This window comes from Labrus mixtus, chromosome 2, assembly GCF_963584025.1.
Source record: "Labrus mixtus chromosome 2, fLabMix1.1, whole genome shotgun sequence".
Lineage (NCBI taxonomy): Eukaryota > Metazoa > Chordata > Actinopteri > Labriformes > Labridae > Labrus > Labrus mixtus.
The window spans coordinates 31849825-31870995 of NC_083613.1; the positions used below are offsets into that span (position 1 = coordinate 31849825).

Sequence of the window (21171 nt, forward strand, 5' to 3'; positions counted from 1 at the left end):
GAAACACACGCTGGTAGCAGAAAATAAGGTTGTGGAGATGCTCTCGGAGGGATGAAGATGGCGGAGCAGCGGACTCCAAACAGAGAAGAAACTTGAGTCTGTTTTTTTTTGGGGGGGTCGGAAATTGTCGCACGTTAAAAAAGAAATAGGATCTCATGTTATGTCATTCATGTTTGCACACTGACTCTACAACTTTTGTCCATCGTTTTTTTTTTTTTTCTTTAGGAACAGGTTTCAATTTTCTGCGTTTTTTTCCGCATCCGTCCCTGTTTGTGTGAGCGTGGGTGTTTGTAGTATCCCTACCTCAAATCCCAAAATTTCCTGTCTATCTAATAAAGTCAAAAAATGGCCAAAAAACAGTTCTACATATATATTCCTGCAGCAGTAAAAACTCAATAGATCACCTACTGTGTGTCAATGTGCAGCTGAAAACAGTCGACAGAAAATGCACTTTTTGCTCCTCTTACGTTCACTGAAAGCTGCAGCGCCCAGCATTTGAGAGAGTTTCATGTTTAGTTGAAACAAAAAGGTTTGGTGCTTATTGCCGTGGACGGTAAGAGCAGATGGAAAAGTTGGAAAGACAGAACAAAGCGCTATTTTTAATATATTTGTTGAGAGTGGGACAAATATAGACTTTAAAAAGAGTCTGTCCCAGTCCGAGACGCAGCGCACAGGAAGGAAACAGAGACGTGTTTATTATTAATGTTCTGTTTCTTTTTTAGTCCGCTGGTATTCCTCCAGATAAACTGTTTTAAAGACACATCAGCATTCAGAATGATGGTTTTCTTTTTTATGATTTGGATTAAAGGAGAAGTACGTAACTCTGACACCTAGTGTTTAAAATGTGTACTGCAGTGCAAATTAAAAACAATGTAGAGAGCTGTCTCCCCGCCCCGCCCAGTCCTCTAGAGTCGATGCTCATGCAGGTTGCCACTGAAGCTTCAGTGTTTAGCCAGCTCTGCATCAGACTTGAAAGTGAGTGATGGAGCTGGAATCACTCACATGTGGACACAGCTAGCCTCTGAGGATCCGTCCACCAGTTAGTTTAGAACCAAAGAAGCCTTTCGGAGGAGAGGTGGAACGTCTTCAGGACCTTCAACCAAGTCCGGTTTTCTTTGGAAGAAGCTTCAAATGCCGTCACGGGCCAAACAGTGATGAGATCTGAACAGTTTGTCTAAAGTGAAGGAGGATAAATCATAAACCTAAGGCCCATTTTAGTACGTTTGAAACCTTCATCATCTTTAAGCATTCTCATGTTTGAAAAAAAAGAAAATACAGAACCTCCACTCAAAGTCCCCTTACTTGCTGATCCATCTTCATGAGCAGGTTTATGCGCAAAACTCCTGAACTCTTCGGGGGGGGGGGGGGGGGGGGGGGGGCTGCATGTGGGAGTCAAATCTGTTCTACTGGAATATTTCAGCCACTCTAGTAAATAGTCAGCGTGAAGTCGGGGTGAGTAGGAGGTGGTGAGGACTTTGATATCCTGCGACTGACGCACCACCACATACTGTATGTCAGCGTCCTGAAACTGCTTCATTACGTTTAATACGATGACCTACACGTAGCACTGACATACATGGATATAAAGCCAGAAGTTGTCATCATAGCGTCTGAGCGGAATATTTCAGGAGCAGCCTGTCGGAAATTTTCAGGAATGCGTTGATGGAAAAAGCTTCTGTTTGCTGTGCTGCTGCCAGGAACGACCTTTCCAGTAATCGGAGCGCTGCTGGGACTTCTCTCGATATAAAGCTGCTGTGTCCTCATGACCTAGTGGTTAGCATGCATACCCTGTAGCTGCAATGCTCCCTAGTTTGATATACTGTTTGTGAAGCTCCACCCCCCCTCCTCTTTAGCCTAAAGTTTTCTGTCTTTGTCATCGTCTACTGTTGCTGAAAATTTTAAATCTGTGTAATATGGTAAAAAAAAAATATCTCCCAAACAGTCTGATACATCGTACAGTTTTCCATTTCAAAGTAGGAAACATGCGGTTTAGGTGCAAAATGAGCTGCCAGGTGGATTTTCTGGAGTGACTTCTAAGAGTTGTGATCAAGAGAATCAAGTAAGACTGACGTTATGAGAAAGACGTTTAAAAAAACAGAAATAGAAATGTTCTTCACCGACCTCGCCTGCTCCAGTTGGATCAGTGCCTACCATTGATCATCTGAAGTCATACATGCGTAGGAGAGAATCTCATGTTTTTTTAGAAGTGTCCTCTGCCAGCGTGTGTGTGTGTGTGAGCCATCTGTGCAGCATGAGGCAAACAAGTTCACCCTCCAGACAACAACGCTTACACAAAACGCAACAACAAACACCAACTGTGAACGAGGCCAATGAAAAAAAAAAAGTCCTTCCTCGTCCTCCTTCCCTCCAGGAAGAGAGGCATCAGCTGCAGCTCCACCCTCCTGTTGCCGGGGACAACAGCACCCTCAGGCACCGTGACAGCAAGTCCCGCCCGGGGAGCGCCACGCCGACCATGAGGGTGAGTTTGTCTGTTCTGCTCAGGCACAAATGTTTTTACATGAGAGCCCGGACGCCTCGCGGCCAGAAGCGCTCGCTGGGGGCGGAGCCAAACTGCTCAGTGTCCGTCACTCTGCTGCTGAATACATCCAGCTTGTCCTGTGAACGCAGCCTTTGCTACTCCTACTAACAAAATGTGTTTTACTTTTTATATCTATTTCTTACATTTTTTTTAAGTACTTTTATTGCAATACATTAACGTTTCCGATCATTGTACTTACACATATTTGCGACATTTTTTCACATTTTTAACACCCAGTGGTGAAAAGGAAACACTACATAGAAATATATATACACAGTATGCAGATTCAAAATGCACATAACAGAGGCAGCATCCAGAGCGAGCTTTGTGCCTCCTTCTTCTTAAATTCTTATATGTAGCTTCCCAAAGTGTCGATCCCTTAATGACAGTCATGAATACATCTGTCATGTTTAAACACGGTAATGTCCCAAACTTTAGATTTACACAAAAGGATATTTAACTGCATGAAACAGAATCCCCAGAATTTGGATATTCACAACACAAACAATTAAGTTTCTCCTGCCAGCCTCCTGATAAAATGTTCCACATGAAGTCTGAGTGAGCTGATGTGAGAACGCAGCAGGAGACTTTATTCTTGATCCATTGGGAGTTGGGGGTTAAATGGGAAAATGGACTTGAGCTTGCATCGTTTTTTTCTAGTCTTCTGACTACTTAAAGCGCTTTTACACCGCATGTCACACCTACACATTCACACACTGATGGTAGAGGCTGCTGTTTAAAGTGACCGTCATAAGTAACTAATCCCATTCATACACCACAGACTAAGCAGGGGGAGCAACTTGGGGGTTAAGTGTCTTGGATGTATCCGCCGTATAAACAAAAGAGCGGAGATCCTGGAGAGCAGAAAATCACACAGGTCACATGTTATATTATAAACGACATCACTCCCTCCTGTTTGCCTGCGTTCAGTTTTCATGACTTTGAACTGCTGCGTTCACACAAAGAGTTTTCTTTTCGTTCACACATGCAGCTGCACCCTGAATATTTGGGGGATTTTGGGGGATGTGTGAACCCGCCCCTATGATTTTTTATTTACAAATGTAATAAATTTAATTAAAAGTAATCACTATTTTCACATCTGTTTCGATACACCTGGCCCTTTTTTGTGCAGCCTGTTGAGCCCCCCCTGCTGGCCATTATAGAGAATGCAGGTTTAAGTTTTTATTAAATAACATAAACTACATTTTGGAGATTACACTTACACTGACATAAGTTTTGTTTTTCTTATCAAACAGAAGAAGCGTGCCGAGTCTCCCCCTCGGGTGACCAGCGCCTCCAGCGCCGCTGCCTACGACAGGAGCATCTTCCTCCCCCAGTCCTCCTCGTCGTCTTCCTCCTCCTCTGTCCATCAGCACTCCTCCTCCACCCTCCCTCACCAGTCCTCCTCCCACCCTCAGACCTCCCCCCACTACTCCTCCTCCTCTCTTCCACACAAGCACACCTCCCTCTCCCTCAGCCAACAGTCCTCCCCCACCCTCCCCCGCTCCACCCGATCCCGGACGTCCTGCATCCCTCCCACCCCGGCGCCCACCGCCCCGCTCCCCGTCTGCCCCTCGGCGCAGACGGGCATCCGCTACGTGTCGCCGTCTTGCCAGGCCCATTCAGTCAGGTAAGGACGCTTTAAAGATCCAATCTCAGATGTCACAATTGAAAAAACACAAGTGGGAGATGACATGACATTAAATTTCTGCACCCTCAATTAAATGTGGACCCCGCTCACCGGGGTCCACATGAGGGACCCATAACACCTACGCTGTTGTTCATTGCTGCTGCCGGTCGCTGTAGCTGCACCCCCTTTTTTTTTTTAAATCTCAGATGCACCTTTAGTCATTTTGTTCTCGAACCCGGCCTCTCCCAGTTACTGCTCGCAGCGACAAAAAACGGCTCCAATTTACCTAAACGCTCTCGTCCAGGTCCACAAGTCTCTAACTAGGCTCTTCTCCTCTGTCGCCCCCCGGTGGTGGAATGAACTACCAAACTCCATACGATCTGCAGAGTCCCTCTGCACCTTTAAGAAAAAGCTAAAGACCCAGCTCTTTATGAATATCTACGACCTTAATGATGATGATGATGAGGATATTTAGGATGGTTTCTATACTGATTAGAACAGCTGTCGATGTTGTGCTCTGCCTCTGGTCACTTCCTGTCAGCACCTGAACATAAAGCTGTTCGTTTGCACTTACTGGAGAAAAAGAGGATTTTCTGGCACAAACTTCACCAACTGACTGAAAAGTGAAAGGCTTAGAAGAGGTCAAAATGCTCCAGCAACACTTGTAGTAAGAAGATCAACTTTATTAACAACTTAGACCGACGCGTTTCGGCTCGTGGCCTTCGTCAGGGTCATCCCCGTTTGCTCTTACTGACATGGTTTCCTCCTCTCTAGATCCTTGCTTGTGTTGTTCTTACTCTCTGATGTACGTCTCTTTGGATAAAAGCGTCTGCTAAGTGAATTGTAGAATTGTGCAGCTTCTCCTCTCTTTGGTGTTTCTCAGTTTTCATCAATCTACAATCTGCCAACACTTCATGATATTAAATTTGATTCTTACTGTAAAGTCAATGAATGTGTTTCCTCTGTTGTTTTTCTAGGGGCCCGTACCTGGAGCAGAGAGGGACAGAGGGTCTGAAGCAGGAGTGGTTCACAAAATACTTCTCCTTTTAAGCACAAAAACACCCATAAACACACACACACACACACACACACACACACACACACACACACACAGCAACTGCAAGTACATTTCTTCATATACAGTTCATCGCTTCTTATACACATCTGTTTGCTTCCAACACACACACACACACACACATCAACACACACATGGGCTCATCACCAGCAAGGCCATCTCAAACATTGCCTCAAAGCTCAACCAAAAAGTGCTTCTCGAACACATGCCTGACCTCGTCTCAGAACAAAGGTCTGCCGGATCTTGTTTGTATAGTTTGGAATGTCTCCGTATCTTTTTTTTTTTTTTTTTTTTTAACGCAGTCTTCCTTTTAAAAACAACAAAAAAAAACAAACAAACAAAAATAAAATGCAACCTCTGCTCCAATCTCATCCCACGTTCAGTCCGGGCAAAATGTACATTTTTATTACGATGAACAAAGCGTCTCTTTGAGTATGGAAGCATCCGACGTATTCAACCAAGATCCTCGTCAAAAACAAACCGGACACACACGACTCTCACCATACCAAAATGAAGCTTGTTCCAATGCAAAAATGTATGATACTCTTAATGAACAAATTGAATAAAAATATTTTGTTTTTGTACGTGACTCTTCTTTTAATACAGGAGTTAAAAAACGGATTGTGTGCATACAAAACTGTGTCTTTGTAAACGGTATTGAAAAGGGACTGAGGTACAGATTATTGATTTAAAAACAAAAAAACAAACAGCAAACTGAAGGGCAGCAGTGGCTTAGTGGTTAGTGTGCGCCTCATGTGTGGAGGCTGTAGTCTTTCAAGCGAGCAGCCCAGGTTTGAGTCCGACCTGTGGCTCCTTAACCGCATGTTATTCCCCACTCTCTCTCTCGCCCCGATTTCTTTCCTGTCTTTAAATGAAGACCTGGAAAATAAAAAGCCTGTCACCTCTCCAGCTACTGCACTTCAAGTCCGGGACTTGAACCCTCTGGTTCCCAAGCCAAGTCCCTACAGATTCATCTACTGCTGCAACATCTTGTATCAACATGAGGCCTTCCGTTGTTTTATTTTTATTAACATCTGAAATCTCTTTCTCTATAAAGAAGCTGTCAGAGTTTTTTTTTTGTTTTTTTTATATAAATGTGGTTAATTAAAAGTAAGAAAATTATTCACATTCCCAGTTTTCAGAGACGAAGGTGACACCTTGTTCAACCGACAGTGAGAATCCTGAAGACAGTCATTTAGAAATGATTCTGTAATCTCAAATAAACTAGAGAAAGAACTCCTCACGTCTGACAAACTGTCACTGCAGAACATTCTTTCATTTCTGGTTCATCAATGACAGGATCGGGGCGCTGGTGGTGCAGTGGTCAGTGCGAGCGCCCCATGTACGCAGGCTATAGTCCTCCGAGCTGGCGGCCCAGGTTCAAATCCCACCTATGGCTCCTTTCCTGCATGTCATTCCCCACTCTCTCTCTCCTTGATTTCCATCTCTATCCACTGTCCTATCTCTCCATTAAAGGCACAAAGAAAAAAAAATAATGAAAGGATCCATTTTTCGAGCTTGCTGATTTTCAAATTTACCATTAATTAAATTTCAAGCTGCGATATATTTGTGCCTCTGTGACTTCTTGCCTTCCAATATGAACGTTGAGGAAACCTAATGGGGGGACAAAGTGATCCCCCACCCTCTGTACTGTCTTTGTAGGTAGTAACAGAGGCGGGACAGCAGAGCCAGAGGGGGAGCGCAGTACTGTGTGTGTGTGGAGCTCCTGCTGTGTCTCCAAAACGCTGACAGGCAATCTGATTTCACAGACTAGGACACTGATCTCACGCCGTTTCAGAATCAATTTGAATATATATTATATTATATATAAGACGTGATGACGGCAGAGCTTATTTTAGAATAAAATCAGTCTGAAAGCGGCTTCAGATACGACAACAGATCACTTCATCAATCATGTAAAAAGTAGTGATTCCAACACGACTTTCAGATGATTTTAATTTATTAACATCATACTGTTTTTCTCTCTATTTCTATAAATATTTAAGAAGCATTTAAAAAAGAAAACGGGACCTAATCAACTCTAAAAACATACAAGCAATGAGAGAACAGGCGTGAACAAACTTTCAGACAGCGTTTTAATAAGCGTTCTGCGTGCTCTGTACATGAAGCGACCTTCATCCCCGCTGTCGTGTCACAAGAGGATCGATAACGACAGGAGGTCAATGAGGATGAAGGGCGGGGCTAAAGATGAAAGGACAGGCCTCGCATTGTTACTGAAACATGGGGCAGGTCTGCAGCGCCTCGGTGGCAGAGCCGTACTGGAGGACGTTGTCGTGGAAACGAGTGAGCTCCTCTCTCGTGTCCTTGCCGCCCCTCCCTCCTTTGCCGCGGTACTTCATGGAGAGGAGCTTGGAGCACAGGTAGTGGAGCCACAGCACGTTGGTGTGAGGACGGTATGTGCTCCAGTTGTTTCTGAGATCGACAAAAAACACACAAAGAATGAATCACACGTGAACTCCGACATGTTGTTCGTTCTTTTTAAAATCAATTCAAGACTGGATAAGAACCCAAAAGAAAAATTCACACCTTTTTTTTGCACCCTGTAGTGTCTGCGTTTATTTCACATGGGACTCAACAGAGGTTAGGGTTTGATTCCCATTGTCCAAAGTTTGAGATTAAATTTCCTACAAGTCGCCTCATAATCGTTGTTTTCCTCTGACAAGCGGTCCCTGTATTTTTCATCTTTCCTTGAACTTGCATTTCCCCGTTTTCTGTCACAAATCGCCTTCTCATCTGCAACGTTGTCTACCCTGACCCGGGACTTCCACCAGATGCCTGTGCATCTTGCATGTCCGCTCCGCTCCGTTACAGCGCTGTGCTCCCTCGTCCGTCAACACCCAAAAGGCTGCGTTCTCAGATCGAAGCACTGTTCCCTCTGTTTTCACTCTTAATGCTAAGCTAAGCTAACCAGCTGTGGCTGTAGGGTCAAAGTCAGCGGACAGATTTTAAATAGTTTCCATCTTTTCATCCAACTCTTGGCATCTCTTAAAAAAGTCAAACTATTCCTTCAACATTTGACCCCTCATTCAAACATCAGATCAATGGTTAGCTGAGCCAGTACAGTGAAGTCAGCCTTTCCTATGACCTCGCTGCTGACTTGCATTTCCAGACGACATATTGATTCACTCTGATAGCGTCTCTGTTATCCTACACATTCCTTATATAATTAAACATGTGATTAATAGGACGTATATTTGATAAACACACTGACCCGTTGTCCCGTCTCATCAGTCGGTAGATGTCAAACTGGTAATCCCCCTGTCCCATGAAAAGCTCCTCGTCATTGGAGATATCACAGGACACGGTCAGATCATCTGCAGAGAGAGAGAGAAACATGTGCAGGAGGTCGTTACTAATCATCATCATCATCACGTTTAAAGGGTTAAAGATTGTGTGCACTAAAGTTTCAGTCATTACCGATCTCTAGTCTGGAGAGAGAGTAGTCGATGACGCGGACCAGCACCCCTCTGGTTTCCAGAGAGTGGACCGCTCCGTTCAACAGGAAGCTCCCCGTCTTCTGCTTGGTCGTTTTGACGAGGACGTTTCCCCAGTGGAGGTCTCTGAGGTGAACAGCACGGAGAGGGGGCGGATAAAGTTACTGTAACCAGACGCCGACATACCATCCATCACACTGACACACACCATCTGTGTCACTGCTCACGCCTAAAGAGCGGCACACTATCACACCTCATGAGGTCGAGATCAACAGGCAACGCATTTAACGTGTGCAGCTCAACTCCACTGTTTGTGGTTTTAATCTTTGGATGTCAGAACATCATGTCTGCTTCTCAGCTGTGAGCTAAACACTACAGCAAGGAAGCAGCTTGAATGGGTTCTACTTATTAAAAATAAATAAATCATGAAGAGTCTCATGCTTTCATTTAGGCAGTAATAGAGTAATAGGCACGTCTGCTCCATTGATCATGATAATTAAAGCTGGAATAGTCACTGTGTAGATTCATCAAACCAACGTTTCTTAAGTACATACAGTCAAACTTTCTGGTTCCGGCTCTTTTTAAGTTTTAACTTTAAGAGTTTACGTTGTCTAAGTTGGTCGGTAGATAAGAGAGGTAGATACTTTATCGTCATTAGCTTCAGTAGTCCCGTGCAGGAGCATTACAAAATCTGTTAAAAAGGGGACGCCGGTGGACGAGAGGTTAGTGTGGGCGCCCCCTGTGCGGAGGCTGTAGTCCTCAGAGCGGGCTGCAGCTGGGGTTCAGGTCTAACCTGTGGCTTCTTTCCTGCATGTTGTTCCTGATTTCCTACTCTATCCACGTTCCTATCTCTACAATATACGCATAAAAAGGCCAAAAATAAACCTTACAAATATGTGTAAAAAAAAAAGAGAAAGAAATGGATATATATGTGTAACTATTTACAAAAAAAGATAAGTTATTGCAGACTCTTAACTGAGATGTGCTTTGAATCCTTTTGTTGGACACATGAGATCTGAAGATATCACACGGGGCGCTGAGAAATGAGTCACATTATTAAAGGCTTCTCTGACTACATATAGACTTTTTTATATAAAATATTACACTGTGTCTGACTTGATGTGCTGGAGGCCAAAGCACACAGACAAGCAAAGTTGCTTTAATTTGTTTGAGTGTGTGTGTGTGTGTGTGTGTGTATACCTGTGCTCGAAGCGCAGCTCCTGCTCAGCAACAGCCAAGGCGGCAGTCACCTGGTGCAGGATGCTCTTTGCCACCCCCAAAGACGACAACTGGCCAATAAAAACAAAGTCCTTCATTAAAGGCTGCATTTGTTCTGTCACTTCAGTAAAACCAAGAACATTAAAAGGCTAAACATGAGAGGTAAAAAAAAAACTGCTTTTACAGAAGTTAGATTTCTCTTCTAAGATTTCCTGCTTCTTCCTTTTACAGCATCTCTAACATCTCTAGCTTATTTAAGATCAAACTGCCATTAAGAACGCATGACTCAACTAAAGGGACTTTGCACTTATCTGCATGAAATCTCTTCATTAATGTTTGAGCACATGTTTCACAGTCGGTGAGTTAATGTAATGACTTCAAGCAGCAATGGGAGAAGAGAGTGTCTGTACTTTCAACATTGCGCTATTTAAACTTGCAAAACTTTTAAAAGTTAAAGGAGCAATATGTAACTCTGACACCTAGTGGCTAAAACGGGTACTGCAGTCTAAATTCTAAACATTGTAGAGAGCTGTCTCCCCCCGCCCCTCCTCTCTACAGTCGATGCTCACACAGGTCACCATGTGGTGGACTCTGAAGCTTCAGTGTTTATCCAGCTCTGCATGGGTCTGTAAACCTTTCTGTGTTCTAACCTCTCTCCATTTTTCAAAAAGCATCTCCAATATTGATCCTAGTTTGAGCACGTTTCTGCTCGTGGAGCTTATTAGAAACATGCAGAGGCTTTTTAGGTCGGGTACAATCACGTCTATCTGAACCACTGATCATAGAGTGAGGTCATTTTATAATTTCAGGCACTAGATATCTTACAGACTGCTCCTTTAAAAGAGAAGACACACTAATTTGTACACATAGAAAAATAATTTAATGCAAAATGGAAGATCATTGCATGTTTAGTTGTGAACAAAAGAGCCAAAATGAGATAAATGTGCTTGCCTCTGTTTTTCAGGGACAACATGGGACATTTTGAGCCGTCATATTTGATGCTATCACAGCCTCACGCTGCATTGCACTGAGCGGAGGTACTGAGCGGCCATCTTAACGATGTGGTGAACTTACCGTTCCATTGCTGTTCTCTAAGTCGCTGCCGCCGAACTCAAACTCCAGAATGACAAACAACTGCTCCTTTTCAAAGAAATCTGAAAACAAAGAGTGGGAACAAAAGATACAGCACATGAAATAACATGCTGCTGAAAGACTGAGTAAAAGCAACGCCATGATGTGCTGAACTGTCTTTACTTGAAATGTTTATTTAAAGTGAGAAAAGGCCTCTCTGTGTCTGACCTGGTCTGTCATTCTCAGAGCCTTTCTTCTGGTTGAAGGTGTCCCAGGCATTCATGAAGTCTGGAGGGTAGCAGCCTTGCACACAGTGGAGACTGTGAGAGAGAGAAAGAAACACATTGTCACATTAACTCTCCTACCAGCAGACGCCGACTGACAACAAGAGCAGCGATGGCACTCACTCGTTCAGTCCAATAAATCCATGAGTCTGGTTGTGCTGCTTCTCTTTCAGGCTGCTCAGCTCCCTGGCAGGGAACACACAAACACACAACGATGATTACTCAGCACACCTCTACTACTCCCATGTTTGTTATCAAGACTTCACAACACTCCCTCATGTGCCGTTTGTTTTCTGTTTACTGCTTACTTTGAGATAATGATCTCATGGAGGATCTCTCCGAATGTCTTCTGGTCCTCTCCGTTCACCTTCTCACTGCCCTCTAGTGGAATTATCTGTCAGGACAAGAACAACGTATGACTGCAGAATCTACACACACACACACACTGCACACACACATCTGTATGGAGTAATACAACAAATTTCAACTCTTGTTTCTTTGCATTTGCTGTGCTCATGTTCAATCTTAACAGAAGACTCCTTGGTTAGAAAGTTTAGTCTTGACCTCAAAGCAGAGATCAGTAGAACTCAACTTTTGTTCAATTTCAAGTCAAGTCTAAAGTCTTTGAATGCAGCAGCAACACTGAGTCAAGGCTCTGACGGCTCATCGTCAACTCCGGCTGCTGCAGGTAGCATAGACACATAATATTTGCTGCTGCTAGTGCAGGACAGTCATCCTCCTCCTCTCAAAGCAGGCGTGGTGAGGTCACCCAAACTTTATAACGGTGGATAACAGCTAGAAAGTTTTCTAAACGAGCAGACATATGGTTACATTATGATGAGTTCAATGTCAGGTCGGTAAAATTACTAATCAGGAAAAGGTGAATATCATCATGTGACGTCAACAAAAAATAACATTTTTGTGAGAAACTGTTTTTTGAAGGATCATTTTGCTTGTTTCTCAGCAGTGTAAAATAAATATTACAGATGGGAGTTATGAGCTTTTTCACTTCCTGATGGTGGTATTGATAAAGACTAAAAAAAACGTACTTTGAGTGCGACAGTGTCTCCTGCGGCGTTGGTGGTGGAGAAGACCTCCCCGAAAGTCCCCTCTCCGATCTTCACACACTTTTTCATCCGCTCAGGGTGAAGACACTCCTCCCAGGGCAGAGGGCGGGACTGGCCGCACTCAGCGAACACCTTCTCTGCATCCGACAGATCTGCTTCCTCACACACGACCTGAGAGGCCGGCAGAAGGGTTGAGATAAGACATTCAAACACACACACACACACACACACACACGGGGATAACGTTAACACAAAACATTTAAATCCAGTCATGGTGGTCTGAATTAGTGTTTGCATGTTATCCTGGTAGAAACTTGACATGAGAACGTTGGCAGCCTGTCCGCCCTCGTCTGCCTTTCATGGCTGTGTTTGTGTATCGTACCAGAGAACTGCAGCTCTTCAGATGTGACTGGAGGCGTCTGGGTGTCCGAAAGGGGGTAGCAAAGAGATCCTGGCTGACATCTGCCAGCTCCACTCTTCTAGAAGAGCCTGACAGGGAGAGGCGGATACTCCTCGGAGTGACAAACACTGAAGAGAAGAGACAGAAGAAGAAGAATGACGAGTTCAAATGAGAGGACTGGGTTGAGACTTACAGTAGTCATTGAACTGGATTACATGTCAAAATGTTATGAGTCCAGAATAATTCAGAACAGCTTCATGTAAAGAGTGTAAGAGTGTGTGTGTGTGTGTGTGTTTTACCCATGCCCTTGCGATGAACAGAGAGGGCAGCTTTGAGGCGGCTCCAGGTGTGTGTGTTGGGTGTCAAGTCGGCCAGCAGAGACGAGAGGTTGAGCCGATTTTCCCTCACAGGGGTGGAGAAGTTCATTGTCCCCGACAGCTCCTACACAAAGGACGGATGTTGGAGTTGTCAATGAAGCCGTAACAATAAACATCAGATACGAGCTGGGCGTACGGTGGTGGAAGGGAACGCAAATCAGACTTTATAATAAGATCAGTTTGGGCGTGGCTTTTTGATGGTTAAAAAATAAACACAAGCTCTATTCAGGCTGCCATTCCAAGCCGCTGTACTCGACTCCCTGTGACGTCCCTGTTGCCTTTAATCTGAATGTCACAGACAGGCATGATGAAGGGATGAAGGGATCCCCACTCTGTACCATCTTCGGCGGTAATAACAGAGGCGAGATGGTTTCCTGAGAGCACAGCGGGGGGAGCACAGCACTGTGTGAATGTACAGTACATGTCTTGACTGTGTGTGTGTGTGAGTGTATGGGGAGCTCCCTCTGTGCTGTGCTTCCTAAACATAGTGTGAATTCACAGACTGGGACTCCAATATTATGCCATCATGGATCAATATGAATGTACAAAGATGTGATGACTGCTGAGCTTTAGTTACGGCACTCTTGGGAATAAGGCAGTCTGAGAGGAGCTGTGCAAAATGTTTTCCCCTCCAACCTTTGGTGAAACTTTTCCATTCAAATATTTTGGGTTGATTTCTCCAGATGTTGAAAACTGGAAGGGTACAGCAATACAGTTTCTGGCATTCAAGGTGATTGTATATACCCGTACTTTATAAATATATAAAACTCACTACTGAAGACCCAAAGGACTCAGTATCCAGACATAAGGGATGACAACCAAGACATCAACACTTAGACTTTACTAAAATACTTCATGGTCAAATACTTATTTCTACTGAGGGCAAAAAATTACGAGTTTGGACACCAGTGGCTGATTGGTTAATTCAAGCGCCCTGGGCTCAAATACGACCTGTGGCTTCTTTGTCTTTCCCCACTCTCTCTCCCCAATTTCAAACTCTAATCACAGACCTATCTCTTAAAATAAAGACACAGAAAGCCCAACAATAATCTTACACAGAAATAATAATAAGAAAGTTATGATTTGAAGGGTACATTTGTTTTGTTATAGTGAAAAAAAAAAACATTCCTTCTACTTGATGACTGACAATTTTAAAAAGTGTGGGGACCATTTCTGGAAGCATTCTCCTTCTATTTTTGATTTCACACCGTGTCTCTGTTTAAAGCTGCTTTCACACTGAAATTGTCAGGACGGCCTGCCCCTGAAATCTTCCTTAGTTGCTCATTCACAGATGTCCCAAAGCGTGTAAAGGTTTTTCCTGTCGGACGGGAGGAGGCGGAGGATGAAGGGGGCGGGGGCGGGGAGGGTCTCAGGAGGACTTAAAAAGGATGCTCTGTAAATCCAAGATGACGCGAAAGAGTCCAACACCAGTTTTTTTTTACTATATATATATATGAATGCTACATGTTTTTGGACGTATTCGGTGTATCAATGAATGAAGGAAAAATCAAAGGCTGGTGTGCATGAAAGTGTATGAAGCAGCTTTATTATCTGCATGACTGTTTCACCGGACGCGTGTTAAAAGCGTCACCACCCCTTCCGGCTCACTCTTGGTGAATTTTCTAGAATATTTCCTGCTGCATTCACACATCAGCAGCTTCACTCACACTGACTACATGTGGATATTTTACCGAGGGGGGCTGTCAGGTAAACGTGTGGGTTGTTATTTTTACACAGAATCAAAGAGGATCAAGTTTGTGCTGATAACAGACTGTTGACTCCCTGAGATGTTCTTGTATCACAGAACATATAATTAAGGCTGACAACGTCTGACCAGTAAACTGCCACAGACATCTAGTAAACGGACTTCATGTTTCGGCTGTACCGCCCCGTGTTGTGTTTGTGTTGAGCTCACCTTTGGCGGCTTGTGTCGTGTGTTGATCAGCTCGTTGATGCTGCAGTCCACAGCTCTGTTACCACCCGTCTGTGCCGTACTGTTCCTGAACAAGTGCGTGCTTCCTTTGTTTTTCCAGCGGCTCACGCTCAGACCGCTGACACACGCCTTCCTGGTCGTCCCAGGTCGGTCCGCAGACGTGCTCCTCCTTTTTTTCTGTTTAGGAGCCTGAGATGCCTTTTTTCTCCTGTGGGGAACAACTTCTTCTTTGTCTGAAGCCATCTTCTCTTCAGAACTGGAGGAGCCTCTTATTTCCCCTTTCGCTCCCGAGGTTTCTTCATTGCTGTGATTAGCGTCACTCTCGGACTGCTGGTCGCTCTTTGCCTGGTCATCGCTGGCCGAGTCTGACACGTCCGTGGCTGATTCAAGCGGTTGGACTTGGGGCTGGAGGATTTCCTTCAGTTGTGATAAAGTTAATCTCTTCAAGCCAACGACGACTTTATCCGTTCGACAGTCCTGCTTTAGCATTGCTGTGAGAGAAGCGCTCTGCTCGTCTCTCTCCGTGTCTTTAGACCACGTCTGGGCTCCTGAACTGCTGCTGTTTCTTGACCGTCTAACAGACGCCATCATTGTCTCGATCATCTCTTCTGAACATGAGAGATCTTCGGGGTTATTCTCTGATCTGTTTGCATTTAGAGCCAAATTGGCATCGTTCTGCTTCATGCACTCTTTAAGCTGCTGAACATTCACTGGTGATAGAGCACATTTTTGGAGCTGAACTGTGCATTCCTTAGTAAGACTTTTGTCCTTTCTTGCGGTAAACTGTGTTTGCACAGGGCTGATTGATGGTGGTAACTGTGTGCCCTTTATGAACTCAATGCTGCTGTCTGCGTGGTGGTCGGATGCTGACTGCTCTGCGAGACTTTCTCTTGAGGACGAGGTCTCAGCTGACTGCTTACAATCCACTGACGATGAATCGTTGATGCTTTGACCGTCGGTCACTGACACCGCGTGTGTAGATGACTCTAAACTTTTGACCGAATGCAAACAATCCGTGTTTTCCTCGTTTGTTTCAGATAATCCATGAAGTGCTGTTCGAACGCGCTGCACAGAGAGCGGTTTCTCATTTGTTTGGTGGACTGAGCCGGACTGTTCCAAACAGGACGAGTAGGTTGTTTGGCTGCAAAGCTGAGTCACGGTGAGTAAGTCCAGTCTTTGCAGCTGCACTGTGCAGCACTCGGTCAAACAACTCTCCTTCAGAGCCTGTACCAGCCACTCCAATCCTCCTGATGCTGACACAAAAAGGCTGCTGCGCTCACTGTCATCTGCAGAGAGCAGAATCAGACTTGTTAATGATTCCCCAGCACTTTGATGTTTTGTGTCTTCACCGTGGCTCCTGGATTCTTTACTACAACTACTATTGTTGGGCTCCGTAAATAAATCAACAGAAGGTTTCTTTTCCTCCAGGCTTGAATGCAGCTTTGCCTCTGAATGAAGCCCAACGGGTAGTGCAGAGCTTCCAGAGGGGGCGGGCTTGTCTGGTGAACACAGCTCTTCCTGGAATGCACTCATGACTTCTACAAGGCTTGCTGACATAGATGGAGGAGAGGAGCATTGATCGTTTATCAATGAGGGATGAGGGAATGGGCGGTTGCTGATGGGGGCTGCGGACGGTGTAGAGCAGAACATGGGTTTCCTGGAGCAGGGTCCCAGGCTCTGATCTGCAGACTCATTCAGGGAGATCTCTCGGAAGGGGGCGGTGGCAAAGCTGACGGCCCCCGCAGCGTTCATCGAGTTCTCCGCACTTGACACCAGATATGCTGGAGGGACTCTTGTCCCCCTCCTCCTCCTGGAAGGATGAGGAAACCTACTGGATCCAAAGGCTCCGGAGGCAAAGTCATCGGAGGAGTTGAGTATGCTTGATGTTACCAGAAGGCCTTTGGGTTTGGCAGCGACGGCACCTCTGCGGCGAGTTACAAAGCGGCTCACCGAGGGAGGATGAACACTGAGCAAAAGAAGAAGAGGAAGAAAGTTAACGATGACAGCAATTACTGAAGACCTTTAGCTGGTGTTCTGACTGACAACAAAACAAAACGATGCAAGATGCTGCATGATTATGGATTCGATTCACGACTTCAAGACATTTTGGAAACACTCTGCAGAATAGTTATAGGATTAAGAACGCTACTGCAACACAAACCTGTTTTTGCAACGATGCAAGTTAAATGTGCACGTTGACTGACTGGTTCAGCATCTCGCTTGACGATGCGATGCTGCAAACTCAAGTTAAGCCCAGTTTAAGTTCATCCTTCGACTTTCTTCTGCAGTTCCTCTCTTCAATAGACTTTTCAACCGATTTAGAGCGGCAGCATTTTTTTCCATGCAAGTGCAAAATCCTTCCAAACCTAACGGCAACGTCTGGTGTTGAAAGATGAAGCTAGTGCAGAGGTGCAAAAAAAAAAATAATACAGTTCCTGGAGTGTCCACTTGAAGCTCGTTCGACAGGAGGCTTAACTTAAGGCTTCACTTCTTTGCAATTCTAGACCGATCAGAAAGTTGAGTGGAGACAGTATTTCCAACATGACGACCACCATCGTTTATAATGCCTCTTCAGAAACTTCACTGAGACTACGTCCATGTTTTATACGGCCTATGGGCCTCCGGCGGCCGACACACTGGGACTACCTGACTCAGGAATCAACAAAAATGAACGGTGGAACACTTACTTAAAGTCTCTCGACATTTCTTGAGAGCTTTTGTGACCGGTTCCAGCGGATACAGAGAGCTCCTCACTCTCGCTGGTCATTTGTACTTGCTTTCCTTTCGCTCTCATCGTAACTCCTGGCATGGACACGAGGCGGCTTCTCCTGTTGACATGCAGACACAAAGAACAAGAAATATAAAAACAGGGGATTTTGGAACTGATCAAAAGAGTTGTCTATAAGCGGGGCATGCTCTATACATGCTGAAGATCATTTGTGTGCACGGACAGACCTAGCCGTCGTGCTCTGCTTAGCAGGCTGAGGACGGAGAGGAGACGGCCTGCGGCTGTTCTCCTCGTCACTGCTGGTCTCCGTCAGACACAGCGGGGCTTTTCTCTTGGCAGGACGGCCTCTCCCTCTGGAAACGGTTGTCTTCTTTGCCCTGACAAAAGAAAAGATTTCAAACAACAGATGGGCAAGGAGGAGGAAAGATAATGAGCATGAGCAATTAGGTCAGAAGAAAAAAAAAAGCACAAAATTAAGACATCTACCCTGGAAGTACTGTGATTTGAATTAAAGAGGAAACTGAATCCCTTTTTCTTTTGCACTGAACTCAACGTGATGACCTGAGAGAGTTCATGAAATCACTTGTCAATAACCTGAAATGTAGTGGTGGCCAGATGAGCAAAAACTGGATAAGCTTTTTTGATTTTGATTTGTTTGTGTCACCTAATTTCATCTCGCCAGTCTGGAAAAGAAGACAAGATTGTCTGTTAAAGTGTTAATTGTTTTACTTTCTTCTGTTCCATGACAATAGCTAGTAGTAGACCTTCTATGCACTCTGATCTAGGACAGTTTCAATTCATGATGTCATCATGTAAGCCATGTTGGCTAGGCAAATAAATGTATGTATGACATAATAATACAATCAAAACGTCAACTTCTTGCATCAGGAAAGCCCCCGAACCCCTCCAGTGGAATATCCCACTGTGAGGAGAATGTGTGTGAACAACTCCAGTCAGGAGGTCATGTGTGAAACAGCTAAACATTGGTCATTTAATAACTGTAAACCAATTAAAAACATTTTAATTTAATAACTGAAAACTAATAAAAAAAAGTGTATCAGTGAAATAATGCCATCTGATAACAGCATGCTGCATGTTTTTTTAACCAACCTGGTTGTCTTGCTCTGCTCAGGCTGAGGATAGGAACGAGGCAGGACATTCTCCTCATCACTGCTCTTCTTGTACAGACTCAGCATGGCCTTCTTCTTCGCAGGCCGCATCACTCTATGACTGGCAACACTCGTCATCCTCTCACTATGACATGAAGCACAGATGGGAACTTTAGGAGAGCTTGCAGTTTCATATCAAACATAAGAGCAAAGAGATCCCAAGTTGTCTTGACAGGATGTCCGTGGGATTCAAGGAGCTAACTTCTGTAGATGATATATTTTGTGTCCACAGGGCGAGTCTTTGTGAAACACTTCAGCCTTCTTCTGAAGTTGTTACAATGTTTGCAGTGGTTATAACAGCCAGGGGATGAGTGCAATCAGTGATTGATCTACGAGGTAAAAACTATCATATTTAATCATCATCATAATAATAATAATAATATACAGACAGACACAGACAGACAGACACACACAGACACACACCCACCCACACATCGACTGGCCTGTCGGTGTGTGTCTGTGTGTTTCTGTGTGTCTGTGTGTGTGCGTGTGTGTGTGTGTGTGTGTTTCTGTGTTTTTGTGTGTGTGCGTGTGTTTCTGTGTGTGTGTGTGTGTGTGTGTTTCTGTGTGTCTTTCTGTGTGTGTGTGTGTGTGTGTGTGTGTCTTTGTGTGTGTGTGTGTGTTTCTGTGTGTGTGTGTGTCTGTGTGTGTTTCTGTGTGTGTGTGTGTGTGTGTGTGTCTTTCTGTGTGTGTGTGTGTGTGTGTCTGTGTGTCTTTCTGTGTGTGTGTGTGTGTGTGTGTGTGTGTGTGTGTGTGTGTGTGTTTTTGTGTGTCTGTCTGTCTGTGTGTGTGTGTGTCTGTCTGTGTGTGTGTGTCTGGCTGTCTGTGTGTGTTTTTGTGTGTCTGTCTGTGTGTGTGTCTGTCTGTCTGTGTTTCTGTGTGTCTGTGTCTGTGTGTGTGTCTGTCTGTCTGTGTGTGTGTGTGTGTGTGTGTGTGTGTGTGTGTGTGTGTGTGTGTGTTTTTGTGTGTCTGTCTGTCTGTGTCTGTCTGTGTGTGTGTGTCTGGCTGTCTGTGTGTGTTTTTGTGTGTCTGTCTGTGTGTGTCTGTCTGTGTGTGTGTGTCTGTCTGTCTGTGTTTCTGTGTGTCTGTGTCTGTGTCTGTCTGTCTGTGTGTGTGTGTGTGTGTGTGTGTACATACCGTATCCTCGTATTGTTTCTGGGTTCAAACAATGACACGTCTCCATCTGTTGACAGGCTGCTGCTGTCGAAAGCCTGTTTACGGTCTTCAGGTGATAACCAGGTGGACAGCTTTCGTGTCTGCTTACTGTAAGTCTTCAGGAATACCGACTTTACTGGCTTCATCTTTGAAAATAAGATGACTTACTAAAAAAAAACTAACTTAAAAACTAACGAGAAGTGAGACTTTCAGAGGCGTTAAGCTAACCGGGATGACACAGACGTTAACATCCGTCATTCAAATTCAGCCGGATAGCTTCAGATTTTCTTACTTATAACGATACAAAAACACTTTTTATCTGCTTGTTAACAACAACACACTATAAAAAAAACACTCAATACATGCACTGTTAGCTGATTTCCATGTTTAGTATCGTTATAATTCATCCTCTTTGTCTCTTCTTCATGATTTCTCTCCGATTCCGCTGGAGACCCGCTTCTTGTTCAAATCGCTGCACTCGCCTGATTGGTCAATAACTAGTGATGATGTCATCACAGCGCCACCTGGCGGCTTGGAGTAATTACACTAGCTAGATAGACAAATAGATAGACAGACAGACAGACAGATTGATAGATTGATTGATAGATAGATTGATAGATTGATAGATAGAAGTATGATATGAACTCCCTTTTTTATTATTTAGAAAGTGCTTTATAAAATCAATGTCAACACAAATGTATTTACATTGTAAACAAAAATAGGTAAATTATTTAGATTCATGCGCCGCTGGAAAATCTACAAGCAATGTCAATAGTGTGCAACAATGTGCATATATATAACTACCTCCTTTTTCCAAATCACAGCTGTACTTTTTTTAAATTCTGCTGGTACACTGAGAGAAACCTAATCTTAAATCAATTTCTTTGTCTACACATATTTGGCAAATTTAGCTGATTCTCATCCTGTGCTGTTTGAACTCAACTTTTGCAATAGTTTTGATTAACAAACTACAAATTATCTCACTAATATGTAACTGAATAACAACTGGAATCCATTTACATGAACGAGAGTGTAAATTTCATCCTGTAAAATGCAGTTTCACCATACAG

At 44.2% G+C, this 21171-nt stretch overlaps 2 protein-coding genes across 3 annotated transcripts in view; one reads left to right on the forward strand and one right to left on the reverse strand.

Annotated features, from left to right (window-relative positions):
- Positions 1–5826, forward strand: part of fam184b (family with sequence similarity 184 member B) — a 29263-nt gene extending 23437 nt beyond the window's left edge. For both annotated transcript variants that reach the window (XM_061061897.1, XM_061061904.1), the window contains exons 16-18: positions 2372–2479; positions 3796–4169; positions 5147–5826. In XM_061061897.1, coding sequence (XP_060917880.1) covers positions 2372–2479; positions 3796–4169; positions 5147–5219 — 555 coding nt within the window. In that variant the 3' untranslated portion in view covers positions 5220–5826. The remainder of the gene's footprint in view (positions 1–2371; positions 2480–3795; positions 4170–5146) is intronic.
- A 1497-nt stretch (positions 5827–7323) lies between these two features.
- On the reverse strand, positions 7324–20288 carry haspin (histone H3 associated protein kinase). The gene is made up of 16 exons (XM_061061881.1): positions 20084–20288; positions 18888–19031; positions 18005–18154; positions 17737–17877; positions 15032–17015; positions 13039–13180; positions 12722–12867; positions 12322–12510; positions 11581–11666; positions 11396–11458; positions 11217–11308; positions 10992–11071; positions 9900–9988; positions 8683–8825; positions 8477–8579; positions 7324–7677 (listed from the first exon to the last, which is right to left on the reverse strand). The coding sequence occupies exons 1-16, from the start codon at positions 20245–20247 to the stop codon at positions 7476–7478; spliced, it is 3918 nt and encodes a 1305-aa protein (XP_060917864.1). The 5' UTR covers positions 20248–20288; the 3' UTR covers positions 7324–7475.
- Positions 20289–21171: the final 883 nt, after the last annotated feature.

Bases quoted from the DNA above. Each gene is read 5' to 3' on its own strand.
- haspin (XM_061061881.1), bottom strand. From the start codon at position 20,247: ATGAAGCCAGTAAAGTCGGTATTCCTGAAGACTTACAGTAAGCAGACA. The intron at 12,511-12,721 runs GTACGATACACA...CCGGCCTCTCAG, and splicing joins TGAAGAGCTGCAGTTCTCTG to GTCGTGTGTGAGGAAGCAGA. The intron at 11,309-11,395 runs GTGAGTGCCATC...TCTCTCTCACAG, and splicing joins GGATTTATTGGACTGAACGA to TCTCCACTGTGTGCAAGGCT.